This window comes from Herpailurus yagouaroundi, unplaced genomic scaffold, assembly GCF_014898765.1.
Source record: "Herpailurus yagouaroundi ecotype Mexico unplaced genomic scaffold, PumYag 189, whole genome shotgun sequence".
Classification (NCBI taxonomy): Eukaryota; Metazoa; Chordata; class Mammalia; order Carnivora; family Felidae; genus Herpailurus; species Herpailurus yagouaroundi.
The window spans coordinates 4373137-4389373 of NW_024412420.1; the positions used below are offsets into that span (position 1 = coordinate 4373137).

Consider the following 16237-nt stretch of genomic DNA (forward strand, 5'->3'; position numbering starts at 1 on the left):
GCCAGGAAAAGCAAGGATGTGGAATCTCACTGAGGCCAGCAAGAGGTAACACATTTGACTTAAAGCTTAAAGTTGGACTTGGATAAAAGGAGGAACTTCCTGCCTATCAAGGGAATAAAACACCTTGATGGCTGACCCAGGAAACCCCAGGGATTCTTATTCCAGAGACCTTAGCAAAGGTCCATCCTGCAGGCTTAGATCCTCACCTGTAGGGGCTGGATGCAAAGCTCATGGGTACCTCAGGCTTTTAAAGCAAGCCCAGGGACATGCCTGCCTTCCAGCGGGCACACAGTCTGCATGTGGCTCTGGCCAACTGTGGTCAGAAGGGGTTGGGTTGAGAGTGCAATTAGTCACTGGGGGTGGGGAAGTCGTAGGAGTGAGAATCAGAGCAGCCTCCTTGTAGGTCTAGGAAAAGTATGGAAGTCCAGCCATCCGCATGATTTCTAAGCGATGCCACTGGACCGGAGGCAGAAAGCAAGAGCCCAGAACTATGAGGGGGGAGCCCCTGGGAGGGCATCTCTGTCTGGCTCCAAGGCCTGAAAATTGGATTATTACTGATCCAGAGGAAGGAACTGTTGACAAAATCTTTTCTAGATGAGCTCAGCCCGCATATCCGGGATAAGCCAGGGCCCCCTCCAAGTCCCCACGTTAGACCTACGTTCTGGTTTAGTGGGTCTCACATTTTGCCCAAGGGCAGGGCCAGCCCTCAAGACATTTTCAATCATCTGCCTTGCAAATTATCTGCTGCTGCCAGGTTTCATCTCAGGGGGGAGGCCCTGGTGGCCCCTGGCACATTTCCAGAGCACCTGCTGCTTAGGGCCAGACGAATGCAATGGTGGGCCTGTCCTCGCCTAGTCCAGTTCAGAAGGCGGCATGCTGCCGAAACAGAACTCATGACACTATGCGTTTCAGGGCCAAGGAGAAGGGAGTTTCACGGCTCTCGTTCCCAACCCCCAGCTCCTGACAGAAGGGAGGGCTGGGGACAGAAGCCCCTGTGATATTCTTTGAGGGCAGGGCTGTGTTCATTCATCACACGGAGTTTTAGGGGTTTTGCTTGTTTTAAAGAATGTAAAGAAACTGAAAAAGGGATGAGTCGAGGGGCTGCGTTGCCAGACAGATGCCGGAGAAGAGGTCGAGGTCGTTGCCCCTCCAGCTCTCCCCTCTCCCTTCACCTCGTCCGTGTCGTGCTTCTATCTGCCTTCATTAAAAACTCCATAGCAGCAGGGACTGTCTCCCACATTAGCGAGGGACTCCTTAAGGCGGGGTGCCCTCAGGGTTCTCACGGGGCCCTATGTTCTCCAGAAGAAGAGACACCTGCCTCTCTTCCCCTACAACACTGGGTGCTCGGTGATGCCGGGTCCATAGTACCAACTGGCTGTCAACAGTGGAGACCTTCATGGGTCCCTCTTAACAGCCAGCCACTCCTTGCTCGTGGGCTCTGAAGAATGGCAGCTGGGCAGCCAAGGCCTTCCTGGGAACAGAGTTGAGGACCCCACTTCGAAGTCTCTGCACCCCGCAGAAGTAGTGCCTGCTATAAATTAATGCCGATGGTCAAACGGGGAAGGTCCGCATGAAAAGATAATCCTGTTCCTGCTAACGGAAGGAGAAATACTCAGCTGTGAGTTATTACGGCATGTCTCCAGCAGAGCAAGGGGGGATTACAGTCCAGCAGTCTGCCGGGCCACTATGTCCCAGGGATCCTGGCTTAGACTTGCCTTCTTGAGCTTAGCCTGAAGGTGGGAGAGATAGATAGAGGGGACCAGCAATTACATCCAACCCGGGAAAACTGTATGACACAGTAAATTAGAATCAAATCAGTTCAGGGACCCAGATGCAGGGACAATCAATTTAATATACTATATGTGTGTGTGTGTGTGTGTGTGTGTGTGTGTGTGTGTGTGTGTGTTTATGCTCTGCTAAAATTCAAGCTATTTCAGAAGGGAAGGAGAAAAAACACTTTAAAACTAGGGGAGGATTAAGAGAGTAACGTGATGATGTTTCCTTTTCCCTGGCTCAATATACAAACAAATATATTACTGGGAGGTACTAACTCAGCCTGATAGCAACAAGTCTGGACATATCCAGAGATGCCTGGATCATCTTAAATGCCACACAGGACCCATGGAGAGTGGCTGCTCATCCACTGGGGCTGACAGGAAAGTCAGTGTCACAAATACTCCAAATGTCGGTTACAGCAGTGCCACAGGCTTAGAAGATTGCTGTTTCTGCTTGATCTCTCAAAAGCGAACCTGCTTCAGACCAGGTGGATGCTGAGGTCTGCCGGTGAACGCTGGCACAGCTCGAGGAGGGAACAGAAGGACGGGAGAACCGAGGACTTGGGACCGATACATTACGTAGAATGGTCTAGGCTTCAGGTCAAAGCACACCCCTCTTGAAGAGATAACTTCACTCCTGGCTGGCTCTGAAGCCCTCACATCATGTGCTAGTCGTGAACCTGGAGATTGATTCTACTAATCAGATCACCCAAACACCCAGAATGAACCCATCTGAGAGCTTTGTGGCTAAAACTATGTACTTTATGTTGAGATACAATCTCAACAGAGAATAGCTCATTCACTCTCTATCTTGATGCTCTTATTACCAGCCCTGATTTGGGTCTATGGATGTGTCTCCTCCTCACAAAGGACCAGGCCAGGGTTGGTTGGGAAGGTGGGGGAGGGGAGGAGAGGGGTTAGTGGTTTATTGCCATCTGCTCATGGTGTAAATTCTGGGCATGGAGTAGCCTTGAGTGGGCCTGAGCCTGGTAGCCCAAGAAACCAGGCTTTGTCATGAGGGCAAATGGAGTCACTGTCAGGTTCCCGTTTCTCCCAGACCCTAAGGGTTCTGAGGGATATACCTTGTTTGCATGTGTCTAAGGAAGAAAGGGGAGAGGGCTGTCAGGAAAGGAAAGGCCACGCCACGGGTCTCGGGCTTGCCTGGGGCTTGCTCTGCAATGGCTTCCCCACTGATGGGACCTCAGCAAGCTGTCCCAGATCAGGACTCTGGTCTCAAATGCAAGGTGCGGTTCGTGATCTCTCTCCACAGCAAATGGCTGATTCAACAGTGCCTTGGCCCTGAACCTCTAAGGCACCTCGGAAAACAGGGGAAATCAACCTGAGAGACAGACGTTTATGGTTTGGCTGAAGCAAGCGGTTTTAACACTCACATCCTGCTGCCTCTTCTTTACATTAACTGGTTCAGACTCCAGGCCCACATGGGTTAGAACTTTGCAAGAGGCAAGATGGGGAGATGGTCCAGAAATCACCGGCACCCATGAAACACGGCACCGAGCCTGCCAGCCGCTGTGCACGCGGCCCCGGGAAGACAGGCCGCGGCCCCCACGGCCACTTGGCTGGCCCCTGCTTCCCACCCAACCGTCCCTGACCTGAGCACTGAAAGGAAACAAAGACACGGAGTATGGTGCCAGGAAGGACTCCCTCTCCATCTCTGTCGCATCTGTCTCTCTCCCGAACAGTCGGCTTGCTCCAAGCATCTCCTAGTTTAATCCTGAGAATGTCCCTTGCTTTTGTTTTGAGCTGGGGACTGCATCCAGCTCTATCTTGTCAAAAGAGAAACCGGTCTGGCTTCTCCCCGCATGACCCCAGCCACCCTCGGTGCTGCTGGGCCGGGTGTGCTCACTCCCTAATTCCCAGCCTGCCTGCCCTCAGCCAGAGGCGTCGGGTCCTAGCTTGTCTCTTGTAAGTGATTCCATTCACCGCAGGCTCAGTGTTCGCCCTCTGCGCGAGGCCCCAGAAATCCAAGGCCAGAACTATACTTGTAGCATCCTTAGTCATGATGAAAGCTTGGTTAAGAATTTGATAACACCCTGGCCCAGTTGGGGAAGGTGCAGCAGGGGAAAACCTCATACTATTGTGGGCACAATAGGGTCTGGAGGCACGAGGCACACAGTTCTAGAAGCTGTGGCTTCTGTGAGGCTGGAAAGGGAGCTAATATTTACTGAGCATCTGTGTGCCAGGTACACTGGTAGGTGCTTAACACCATCGTTTTTCACGCTCCTAACAACTTCTAAGATCGGTCCTGTTAGCCTGGGCTACAGATGAGGAAACCGAGGGCTGGAGCAGTAAGGGAACGTGTCTCCAAAGCGTCTCTGACCGGACTAAACACAGGCTCGAACTCGGACATCCAGGCAACTCCCGGCAGCTCTTCAAACAGAATCTGCTGCTCAGCTGCCCTTCCCTGTAGTCTAAGGCATCTTGTGTTTATTTGGATCTTTCTTTGCTTCAGACGGGCTGTAGGGACAAGGCTCCAGACCTCCCAGGCTGGAGCTCCAGCTCCTGAAGAGTGTGGGCTCTGTTGCCCTTTCCAAATGGGAAGCTCCCTGGCGGCAGTGTCTCCCCCATCAGACTGGGGGCTGCCTGGGGTTGGGCCGTGCCCGCCGCGTGAGGCAGGGGACTGCCTCTCTCCCCAAGGACTAGACCACCCTCCTCTGGGCCACACTGCAGAACAGGCTGGGCACAGAGCAGGCAGGCAGCATTGCTGCGGAATGGGTCACCAGAGGGCTGGTCGTCTCAGTCCCGGGAAGACCACGGAGCTCTGCTGAGGGCAGTCCTGTGGGGAGCTGGACTGCCCCAGGACCATCAGTATTTACTGCCCGGGGCTCCACAACCAGGGGGTAGGGTGGAGAGGATGCCCAAAGGGCAGCCCCTTGAGGACCTATACAAAAGGCTTTCCACTTGAGCAGCCTGTCTTTAATGATTATAAACGCACAGGAGTTTAATCCATTTTTGATGTAAGCGCTAATAGCTCTGTGTCCTTGAAGTTCAAAGCGGGTGCATACATGTCACTAATTAGCCAAGCACGGAGCCATTCAGCTCCCTCTCATGTTTCTAATTAGGTCTTTAATAACAAACAAACTCCGACCTTACCAAAAGGCCCCCATTCATCAGACAGTCAAGGAGGGTGGCTGTTTCTGTGTTTATGGCTGCTCCGGGCCCTTGGTTCTATATGGACACGCTCTTAATCTCAGCCAGGACTGGCCTGTCCTAGAATGTGTTGCTGCGGATGAAGACCCCTTCAGCCTGCCCTGGAGGGATGGACCTCCTGGCCCTGTTGGGAGGACCAGTGCCAGGCAGGACGGCCCCGGGCTCTAAGGCTGCATGCAGGCTGAGGATCCAGACCAGCTCTCCTGGTCATTAGAGGAGGTGGGGGGAGCTGCCTGGCGTGGCTCTTTGTATCCATTTCTGAGGTATCGATGCTGATAATAAAGTCACAGAGATGGTGTGAGACTCTACATCTGGCAAGAACCTGCTGGTACTTGAGTCCACGGTTATACATTGGACTTGACCAAGGGAGCTTTAACGGCCACTGAGGCCTGGGGTCGACGGTGGTAGCTTCTGATTTAATGGGTCTGCAGTGTGGCCTGGACCCCAGGACTTTCAAAAATTCTCCAGGTGATTCTAACATGCAGCAAAGTTCAAGAGCCACTGTGCCCCAGTCTTAGATTTGCTCACCGACTGTAGCTGTTAACAGGTTCACCTTTATTAATAAATGCCATCCGGATAGCCAAGACCTAAAAGTTTAACCAACCACGCCCAAGGATGGAAATCTGACAACAGATTTTTTCAGTGATACACAATTCTGGAAATATTTCTGTCCCTCTCACTTCAGGCCTTCACGCATGAAAAATAAAAAAATGCAGTGCTGTTTTCAAATGCATTCTCATCACCTGGAAGCCCCTGGCTTTCTCTCCAGTCACTCTTCTCAGCTCTTAAGGCACTGTCACTGTCACCTCCCCATGACAAGGGATCGAGAGCTTCGGAAACTGTAGCAATATAGAGCTACAAAGTTGAAAGGTCCTTAATCACCCCCTAGTCTGAAACCCTTTGCCCCAAAATCACCTAGCCTATCGAAGCTAGACCAGAACCAAGATCCCATTCCATGCTCTGATCCTCTTAAAGACAGTTATCATCCTTATCTGATCGATCCACAAGGCAACCCCGTATCCTGGGAAGGTGAAGGGATAAAAGGGAAGCCTCTGAACTGTTTCTGTCCCCAAGGCCAGAGCACGTACTGCTGTGGGGCCAGTCCCTGGACACGATGTAACCCTCCAGCAAGTTATACCCAAGCCTGACTTGTTTCTCTTCAAGTCAGGTGATCTGGGAGACACTGAAATCTCAGGGCTGCCTCAGTGGGAGGTTTAAAGACTATTTCATGCACCTGGGGATAAACAATCTAGACCCAGAAAAGTCAAACAATGTGTCCAAGGATACACAGCAAAACCGGATCCTCCAACATCTGTCCATGTCTCCTGGTTTTGCTACTGTGTTTCTAGTCTTCTTCCCTGGGAGTGGGTTGACATTGCCAGACCTTTCCCTGGGTCAGTGCCTAACTGACCCCTGACTCCGGGGTATCCTGAGCGTGTCTGTAAGACAGCCTCTCTTTCCCCCAAGGCCCGGAAAGCCAACCCGCTGCAGGTTGCAGTCAGAAATAACTTCCAGAAAGAGAACGGAGAGTGGGGCTGGGCAGCCTTTGCCTCCCACAGTGCTCTACCACAGGCACACAGGTTTGCACTGATTGCTTACCACAGACCTGGACAGACCGTTTTATTAATATTAATAAGTAACCAGGAACAAAGGGCCCCTTTATTTTTAGCTTTCTCTAATTGCGTAGTAATTACTCATCTACAAAACAAATGAGCCCCTGCCCGCGGTTGCCATAGTACCGGGAGCCCAGCCTCACTGCAGGACGATTGGCCGAGGATCCTGCTGCTCCCGCCTCCGGCCCCGCCCCTCCACAGCATTGGCCCAAAGCAAAGCCCCAGCAACTGGGCGGCCAATCGTCGGCTTCCCAGCGACCTTCCAGATTCAGCCCTCACCGCTCACCGGAAGGGCTTGTTGACTCATCCCTCTGGAGAAAGAGAACGGGAGAAGGTCTGTCTGGCTCAAAGAGGCCCTCCCTTGCTCCGTCGCCTAGTTTCTTTTGGGCAGTGGCTAACTTCCTTCAGGCTTGTTTTAGCTAAAGTCTCCTTTCAAATAATAACAATTACCTTCAGGCTGGCTCCCTCTTACCCGACCACGCCTCCTCTGGGCCTCCTTTGTCTGCCTGTGGTCTGAAAAGGATGCAGGGACTTGGAAGCCAGATCAGAAATGTCAGCCAAAGCCAGACAGAACCATGACCTTAAGTCTGCAACAGCAGAAGCTGCGGCATATATGCATTATATGTGCATATAATGTTTCCTGAGGCCTCTTATAAACGGGCTTAGGTTCTCTCTCCCCGCAAGGATACGGAGAATTAAGTTGATGGGCAGCGGCGGTTTTCCGTTGAGTATGTGTTAAGAATGCAGACCTCCACTCAGGAATCCAAGGGGCTGGGGCGACGGGGCATCTGCTGACGTGGTTGAGAGCACAGATGTGATGAGACAGACCCAGGTTCTAAACCTGTCTCCACCACCTCTACAAGCTGTCTAAGCCACAGTTTTAAAATGTTCAAAATGGGAATGAGAAGGATAGTGCCCTCTTCATAGGATTATGAGAATTAAATGGGGGTAGGGCAGGTGGGCCTAGCGCCGTGCTTGGCTCACTCATGCAGGAGTTATTATTAACATGTTCTATTAGCATCTCGTATTAAATTTGGCTGGGAAGTGACTCTAGCAGTCTATCAATCACCTGGAACATATCCCTCCCTTAAGGGACCTCCAGATGGGGGTGAATGTTGAGATGCTGGCTGGAACCCTCCTATCCATGCCACAGAGTGGATTTCATCGTGGCTCTCTCATCCTGACAGATCTAATTCCAACAGCCAATCATAGCTGTTCAAAAGCATTATTTGCCCACCTCCTGTGCTGCAGGATCCCAAGCTGGCAAGGGGAGACCTTTTTATTAATATTAATAAGCATCCAGGAACAAAGGGCCCCTTTATTTTCTGCTTTCTCCGACTGCATAATAATTACTCATCTACACTAAGAATGAGGCTGACTTTGTCTCCTGGAGGCAAATATAAACTGATGGTTTATATTGTTGGAGAAGGCAGGCGCCACTCTGGGATACATGCAAAACATGTTCCATAGAGTCAGAATCCCGGCTTTCATCCAGAAGACCTCACCAATCAGGAAGAAGGCTGAGGACACAGTAATGTGTTGAGGAGGGGCACCCCAGCTAGGGTTAATCAGGTGTGGCTTCCTGGCAGTCTGAGCCAATTGTAATGGAGGGAGCAGAGATAAGGACAGACAGAGGCTGCCATGAGGGCACAGTCCCAAGCAGGGAATGAATAATAACTCGTTGGCAGAAGCAAAGAAGAGTCACAGGAAACTAAGGCGGAGTACTGTGACCAAATGCTCCCCCCTCCCCCCGCCGTGTCTGCCTTGCTCCCCTAACCTGGCTCCAGATCACAAACCCAGCCCCAGCCAGGGGGATTAGGGAGGGGTCGAGCTGTGTTCTGTGGGACCAGCTGTGGGATCAGCTGCCAAGCTGATCTTCCTTAGCTGGTTCTGTCCTTACCAGGTTCCACCGCCATAAAGCATATGAACCTCTGTCTCCCACCAGTAGGACTGTATCAATCTGGGTTTCAAGGTCTCCCAGAATCTAGCCTGCCTCTACTTCAGCAAGCCTGTACCCCCACTGCCCATCAGGCAGCCTGCCACTGTCCCCCGGGGAACTGGCTGCTCATCCCATGCTCATCATGACCTCTTATCCAAGTTCTCCCACCTGGAATGTCCTCTTACCTCTCACTCCACACCCTCCAGTGTCTACTTTGTGTCTTGCCTCCTATCTGAGCTTCCCTGCCTGCTGAGTGCTCTCCGATCAGGCAGGAACGTAGGCTCACTGAAGACCAGCTCTTGTAACAACGGTGTGCTGTGTCCGCCCCCAAAGACTGGGAGCTTGTTGAAGGCAAGGACCTGCCCTCAAATTCTGCATCCCACCCCAGACCCCAGTGTGATGGCTGAGCCCAGAGTTAATCAGCTAATGGGTAAGAGCAAAAGACCCGAAGCCTCTCTTTTACTGGGCAGTGATAACATGAACATTCATGGAGCGCTTACTCTCCATGATCTGTCACTCGTCCTCCTGCTTTTTAGTCTCAAATCTAATCTAGCTTGCTGTCAAGGCTTGTCTGACATCCAGATCTGATGTCACTTCCTTGGTTCAGGCCTCTCCGAGGCTCCCCGGTGTGTGAATCCAGGCTCTTTAACATGTCACCAAAGGCCCTCTGCTCTGGCTATGCCAGCCCTCCGGCTTTATCGGCGGCTGCTTCCCATGCCCCATCCCCACCCCACTGCATTTTATTCTCCAGCCAGAGTGAACCGTTTGTGGGGCTTCAGATTTACTCTACTGTTCTGGGCTCTGGTGGCTTTGCACATGCTGTTCCCCTGGCTCTTGGGGAGCTCCTGTTTGTCCTTTCAAAGTGGAGACACTCACTCCCCTGTGAAACCTTCCCTGACTTCCCAAAGCCAATCACTTCCTCCTCTGTGCCCCTTCTGTTGCCGGACTAATGGCATCATATTATAAGTACCTGTTAGCCTCCACACGAGGCTGGGAGATACCCGAGGGCAGAGACTGTGCTCTGCCTTCATCTAGGAGATTCCACGGCTGTGGTGGGCTTCATGCTTGACTACCCAGCCACACGCTCCCTTACCCTTTACCTTACCTTACCTTTATCCGCACCCAGACTGTCCTTTGGAAATCCATCCTTCTTGGGCTCCTCAGTTTGAGGGTGGGGGTATGGATCCCACTCTCAGCGATTGGCTCTCACCAGCCAGGCGTTAGTCAAACGGCACAAAGCTCTGGGGTCTGCTAGAATTTGGGACCATCTGACCCCCTCTTCTTCTAGACTGGTTGGTATGAAGCAGGAAACTGTTGTAGCCATTTGGCACCACAGGAAAGCCAACATAAAGACAATATTGAAGCCAAAAGGAGGACCGAGCTAAGAGAAGTGCCGACTCCCCAGAGCAGTCTACACATGAAGCCCACTCTTCCATGGAGCTTCCAGAATGTTAGCTGGTAAAGTCCCGATAACATTTGACCAGGCTGAGTTGGGTTTTCTGATATGCCCCAAAGCCCCCCGACTCAAGGCCGAGGACAGTGCCTGCCACGTGTAATAATAATTACTGTTGTTACACACTTAATAAATATCTGCTGAATTGGACTCCGTGGCAGATGTGCCCTGGGCCCAGTTCAGCAATCTATACCTGAAAGGTGAGACTGTGAGGTCCTGGGACCTGAGTCCTCAGAGGACACAGTGCCGGTTCCAAGGCTGCTGGGCTCTCCCAGCACGTCCCGCATGTCGGGGACATCTGGGCAGCAGGTGAGTTCTTCAGAAACAAACATGGTTTTTCTGCAGGGCTCCTTAAAGGAGGTGAAGTTCAGGGTTCTTCACCCTTGACCAAAGCCTTGCTCTCCAGGTGACTAGCTGTGTGACTCTGGGTAAGTCACACAGCCAATCTGCACGTCAGCTTTCTCTTAAAAACAAACATGTAAAGCCAGGCCCAAACCTTCTGCCTTCCTGCCTGTCTCATGGGCTAGCTCTGGTCACGGCAGTCGAACCTCTGCAGAAACATAAGGGACCATGATGCACCCACGCCTGTGTTCTTTTGAGGATTCTCACCAACACATGGGGTCAACAGCTTTTGGGGCTCCTCACACCCTGCAGTGGCCCCACCCAGCCCAGGGGGCAAATAAGGGGTCCCTCTGCCCATCTCCAGTGTGCTTTACATGCTCTTATGGAGCCTCCAAGGGCCCTCTCACACATTCGACCCCTCCTGCACACAGCAGGGCCTGGGCTCCCGAGCCAGCATGAGAGGGCCAACCAGCTCAGGGGACAGGCACGGATGTGTCACCGTCTGAAAATGATTCCACTGATTTAAAAGACCATTAACATTCCCCCACTCCATTCACTTCAGGATTAACTTATACTCAGGTCTGGGCTTCAAGGCTAGTCACTAATTGCACTAGAGTTGATTTATCAAGTGCATGGTGTTTCTATTACAAAATTATTGATTACAGCTGATGTATTTTATCCTCAACAGGGTTGGTCCCAAAGCCCTCGGAAAATGAATGAAGCTGAGGTCAGCAGCGGGCAGCTCAGCACATTATTATAAATTCACTGGGGTTACTGAAATCCAATGCTGGACTCTTTCTGGTGAAAGACCCGGCTCTCCCAGGAATGAAGATTTTAATGACAAACTGAGAAACGAGGTGCCCGTGCCCAGAACGCAAGGCCATGGACTGGGAGGCATGTGTTCCGGGCAGGGTCTTTTGGGTAAGTCTGACTGGTTGCAGCAGCTGGTCATAACAGGTCACGGATTTGCTCTCCCTCTGGGCTAGTGTGCTGGCTCTATTCCATGGACGCAGATGTGGCTCTATCCCAGCGAGAGCGCGTCCCCAGGACCCTACCCCCAGCTTTGGCCATCTTGAGGCCCCAGAGGATGCTTGCCGCTAGCACAAGGGAGGCTGGGTGGGAAAGGAGATGATTGCCCTGCAGCCCCCTTTCCTGGACACTGGATCCTGCTGATGGAAGCGCAGGAAAGCCGACTTCAGAAATGGAGGCAGCACATTGATCCACTTTCCTTTTTTAAATGAAGCTGATGAGAAGTAATGCATCGTGGGAAATAAGGACTCTCAGCAGGAGGGATCTAGATTCTCAAACCACTGCAGGCAAGAAATGTTATCTGCCTTTATATTCCTTCCTGCCAGCCGCGAAGCAAACCTTCAACGCGTGCTTGTTGAAAGCAACACCTGGGAACCCTAGAGCTTAAGACCCAAATGACACAAACAATTCCCGGCTCCCTCCAGCGGCCGGAAGAGTGTGTGTGGGCCGCTACCGTTCACGCCCCTCAGCCCCGAACACACATAAGGCGAAGGCTGCCACGGGGAAATGGAAAATACCCCGGGAGGGGTGGGACAGGCAAGTCTGCTTCGTGAGCACCGGCACCTACCCTCCTCCCCAAAGCATTTTCTCTATGGTTCAAGTTCAACTAGTTCTTCTATGTCTTGACTTGAATTTTGCTTTTGTTCACTTTGCCTACTGGAACTGAAACTCTTAGGTAGGATGTCTGGTCACAGGCTAGCGAAGCCGTCTTCCTGGCAGAGCCAGACTTAGGATTTAGGACGCTGAGGGGGATTTTTGTCCTCTCTGCCTTCTGCCCCACCACCCCCTGCAGAACGGCTCTTCCCAGATTTGCCTTCCGGGGCCTCGTTCCGTCCCGTGACTGACTGGCCTGCTCGCAGGCAATCCTCGTTCGTGCTGACGGTGCCACGGACTTCCACGGCGCCACTCCTCTCCGTTGAGCTGCCATTCTACTCTGTCACCTTGCACTCTTTCGGGAACTTCATGAACTCTGTGACTTCCTGGGCTTCAGTCTCCCATAACAGATAACTTCTGCCCCGAAGGTTCAGATTCCGCCGGCATCTTCCCGTGGCATTAGTTCAGAGCCACCGACTGGCCCGACTTAAAGAGCAGGTCCCAGGTGGCAGCTGTGACTTCATGTGCCAGCAACTTGTAAAGATTAAGGCCATCTCCCGAAGCTCTAAGAGACCTCTGGCACTCCCTTACAGTGTGTCATCACAAATGTAGGGGAGACGGTGTGTCCAGAGACATTGACCGCACGCGTCCCTGAGCCTCCGCAGAGGCTGCAGGATTGCGAAGTCTTCTGGGAAGATGGAGGGAAACTGTGGTCTCCTCTTTAAATGTCACAGGGTCCCCTTCCCACCTGTCCCCTCCCTTCCTCCTCCCCACGAAGCTGTGCCGGTAGTCTCTATACTAGGAATGTTGCCACTCTGACCCTACTTGCCCCCACCCTGCCCCCTGGAGACCTCAGGTAAAGGCTTCTCCCTTATCTTCACCCACAGTGAGAAGAAACGCTAACATTCTCTAGGACCCAGTGCATTTCCTGTCTGCAGACCGAGCATCTTAAGATCTGAATCCCTTTCCCCGCAACATCTCACTTTCCCTCCCCCCTGGGGACTAGACTGCACAGACAGGACTGCCACACGGACCTGTCTCCTTGAAGGGCCGGATGTGAGCTGGCAAAGGACTCAACGGAGAAAAGCGCTCGGGGGAGCCTTGATGGTAGGCCTTAAGAAATAAGAGAAGACCTGCTCTGTTCAAGAACCATACGAGGAAGACAAGAACAAGGAAGAACTTTCAGACTCCCTGCAATCTTGGTTCTGCTCTCTTTCGCGAGAGTTGGTCACTATCAACAGAGATCTCAGGAAGGCTAGAGCCGAGGGTGGTGACCCAGCGCTGGACCGGGGGAGCGGGGAGTGTGAGGGGAGGTGGTGGTGGCTGATGGCGAGAACATGGATCCGAGCCCCTTGGCAACGTTGACAATATGGAGCCCCCTCTCTTCCTGGTCCCCCACGCTATCCTTCAGACAGCCGTGCCGTGCCGGGCTGTCGCGGACCCTGTAATATCAACTCAACAATGCATGTTCTACAACTACGGCTACAGCTACCAGGACATCTACTACAGTGCATGCATTTAGTTCAGTCCCACAGATACATACACTCTAAGAACAGGCAGGGGAGGTGTGAAATGTTTTACTGGACAACAGGTGTTTTGGAGTTGTAACTAATAAAAAAAAAAATCGAAAACGAAAGTGTACAAAAAAAGACATTTCTTGAGAGTTGGATATGAGTTTGTTTCTTGAACTGTTTCATCTGAACAAGCAAAAACATGCAAACCAGCTGGTACTAACAGGAAGCTGGACACTGAGAGAGGATTAATAGGTGTGGACAAACCTTCCCGCTGAGCGTGCTCAGAAGAGTGTTTGAGAGGAGGTGTGCAGATCCTAGTGTAAGAGAGGCGGGAAAGTATGCCTCAGAGACACTCTCTCACCGCAGCCCCAACCAAGCAAGAGAAAAGACAACAGAAACATGACTCTCGCACTCACCACCACCGTCAGGAACTCATGTTACTAGATTGGAATAAAGCTGGCAAGTATAAAGTACAGTAAGGGGTCCTGGCTGGGGCCGGAGATGGGCTGGGGGTGGGCAGGGGGCTCAGAAGCTCTTCGACTGATACACAGACCCACCCGTAATGTCACCCAGAAATAAAATAGCCTGAAAATCCAAACCACTGCCCTCACCTGTGTGTGTGTAGGGGGTGGGGCGGGGTCGTTTACCAAAGTGGATTCAGGTTTGGGTGGGACATGATGAGGCCATTGGAACTGAATGAATACGATCAAAATAAACAAACAAACTCTCGACTGAGCACAAGGAAAGATGACGTTTCGGACTACCAGGTGAAGGTAAAAGAAAAGTGACCCACTGCTAGTGAAGTTATCTAGGAGTCGGCAGGGACCTCCCCTGGGGGGGTCACCTGAGCCCTGCTCACCTCAGACCCAGGGCGAATTAAGGCAAAGGCGGGCAGGCTGGCCCCGAGGAGTTGGCTGAGGTGGGTGCAGAGCTCACGGCCCCCCCGGACCTCCTACCCTGACACCATAGCCCTGACAGATGCGAGTTGCCAACCTGAGCAAAATCGAAGCTGTTTCCCCACCCCCACGGCCCTCAGCAGGTGCTTCCGCCTCAGGCAGCTCCCCCAGTACATCATAACATGGAAGGGAAAAAAGAAAAAAAAAAAAAAAAAAACAAAGCTGTGAAGCTAGACCAAAATGAAAGGCAAAATAGGGCCTTCCATAGGATGCCTAATCCCTGGACCAAGCCTGACAGCCAGCCCCTGGGGAGCAGAGGCCTCGTTTCCTACCCTTTTCCAACCACCTGCCAGGGGCAGCAGAGTACCGAGCTCAAGGTCGGTACTCCGCAGACCCCCTGAACCAGCTTCTTCCTATAAGAGAATGCGCCTGAACTTGTGACGCCCTCCAACGGCTGAGGCTGCTTGCTCGGGAGGCTGAAGGAGCATCCCTGTCCCGCTGGAAGGAGCTGGCATGGGTGGGGCAGGATTGCAGGAGCAGGTGAAGGTAGAACAGGGCGGTCGGCTGTCCGTGATCATCTGCTGGCTTAGGCTGATGCGCAAACCCAGAAGAGTCTGGGCAGCCCCTTTCCCATATCTGCCAAAATGCCACCGAGGGCCACTACAACAGGTAAATAATTGGCCATCCCACCAGGCTCGGAGTCCAGATTATCTTCTAGCAGGAGGGAGGGGACAGTCCTTACAGGCCAAACCACACTGAAAGAAAGAGAGGTAGAGATCCTCCTTCCCCCATCTTGTAACCCTGCTCCGGGTCCAAAGCGGGGATGGAGGTGAGGGGCTGGGCTACCCTGTCTACACGGGGGCAGGTGTCTTCCAGCTCAGGTGGTGGTCTGACTTTAGCAGGCACCGGCTGGTCGTCGCCCTGGGGCTTACCCCAGGCCCCTGACCCCCAGGCAGCACTGTGGGGTGCCCTGTATCTTCCTGGCTGAGCCTGCAACCCTTGGGGGCAGGCACCTCGGAGTTGAGGATTTACTCCTTGCACTAACCTAGGCTGGTGTGGGGCAGGTGGTCTGGGAGCACACTCCTGAATAGAATTCACTAACAGTGCAGCGATGAGCATGGCTGACCTCGAATGGCCCCTGGGAGACTTGGCTCCCGATGGAAATGGCTACAAATAAAACACCACTGATCCTGGAAAAAAAAGTGTGGTTGGAGATGGCTCTGGAATTTGGGGTTAGGAGTTAGGGGGAGGATGGATGGGACTCCTGCCTGGCTCTCGGGGGTGGGAGGGAGGGGCGTGAGAGGGTGGGGGTGGCAGGGGGGGCAGAGACCATGGGGAGACCGCTCTCAGACTCACAAAGAACCCCATGCTGCCCTTTAAACTTGCCATGACGTCAAGGAGAATGGGGGTGGGGAGAGAGGCAGGGTTAATTTCGGGTTAAAGTTTAGTTTCATAATCCAAGTTATAATAAAGAAAGAAACTGAACGGAGAAAACAACCAACAACACTCAAAAATCTCGAGGTTTCTTTTTGTGGTTCCCCTCCCCCCCCCCCACTAGGCACAGGTAGGACAGAGGCTCATTTGTAATGATACCAAAAAGCACTCAAGTTAAAAAACCAAACAGAACAGGGAGACACGAGGCAGCGGCGCGCCCCGCCCCCAGGGCAGGGGGCACCAAGGAACACGGGCCAGAGGGCAGGTGGGGCTGCTGGAGGCCCGCTAGGGCAGGCAGAGGCTGAGGACGGGCGCCCAGCTCTCCGGCTAACTGACCCTCAGCAGCCCCCAGACAATTCCCGGCCCCTCCAAACAAATCTCCAATGGGTGATTTCGGGGAGTGGATCCTTTGTAGCTCGAGGCAGTGCCAGTTTGCATGGAACGGATTTGTACTGATGTTCCTAAAGGGCCTCCATGTGC

At 52.7% G+C, this 16237-nt stretch overlaps 1 protein-coding gene and 1 long non-coding RNA gene across 12 annotated transcripts in view; one reads left to right on the plus strand and one right to left on the minus strand.

The window, feature by feature from the left end:
- The window catches only part of MSI2 (musashi RNA binding protein 2), a 394191-nt gene that overhangs the window by 14322 nt on the left and 363632 nt on the right, over nucleotides 1-16237 (minus strand). For 3 of the 10 annotated variants that reach the window (XM_040497042.1, XM_040497041.1, XM_040497043.1), the window contains one exon: nucleotides 13692-13741. The exons of the other annotated variants lie outside the window; for them this stretch is intronic. In XM_040497042.1, coding sequence (XP_040352976.1) covers nucleotides 13692-13741 — 50 coding nt within the window. The remainder of the gene's footprint in view (nucleotides 1-13691; nucleotides 13742-16237) is intronic. 10 annotated transcript variants of the gene reach the window in all.
- LOC121044741 (uncharacterized) lies at nucleotides 6809-12911 on the plus strand. 2 transcript variants are annotated; one of them, XR_005797452.1, is made up of 4 exons: nucleotides 8787-8925; nucleotides 9784-9953; nucleotides 10979-11211; nucleotides 12801-12911. It is a non-coding gene; the product is annotated as an uncharacterized LOC121044741 (long non-coding RNA). The 2 variants fall into 2 exon arrangements; XR_005797453.1 differs by lacking the exons at nucleotides 8787-8925; nucleotides 9784-9953 and adding an exon at nucleotides 6809-6890.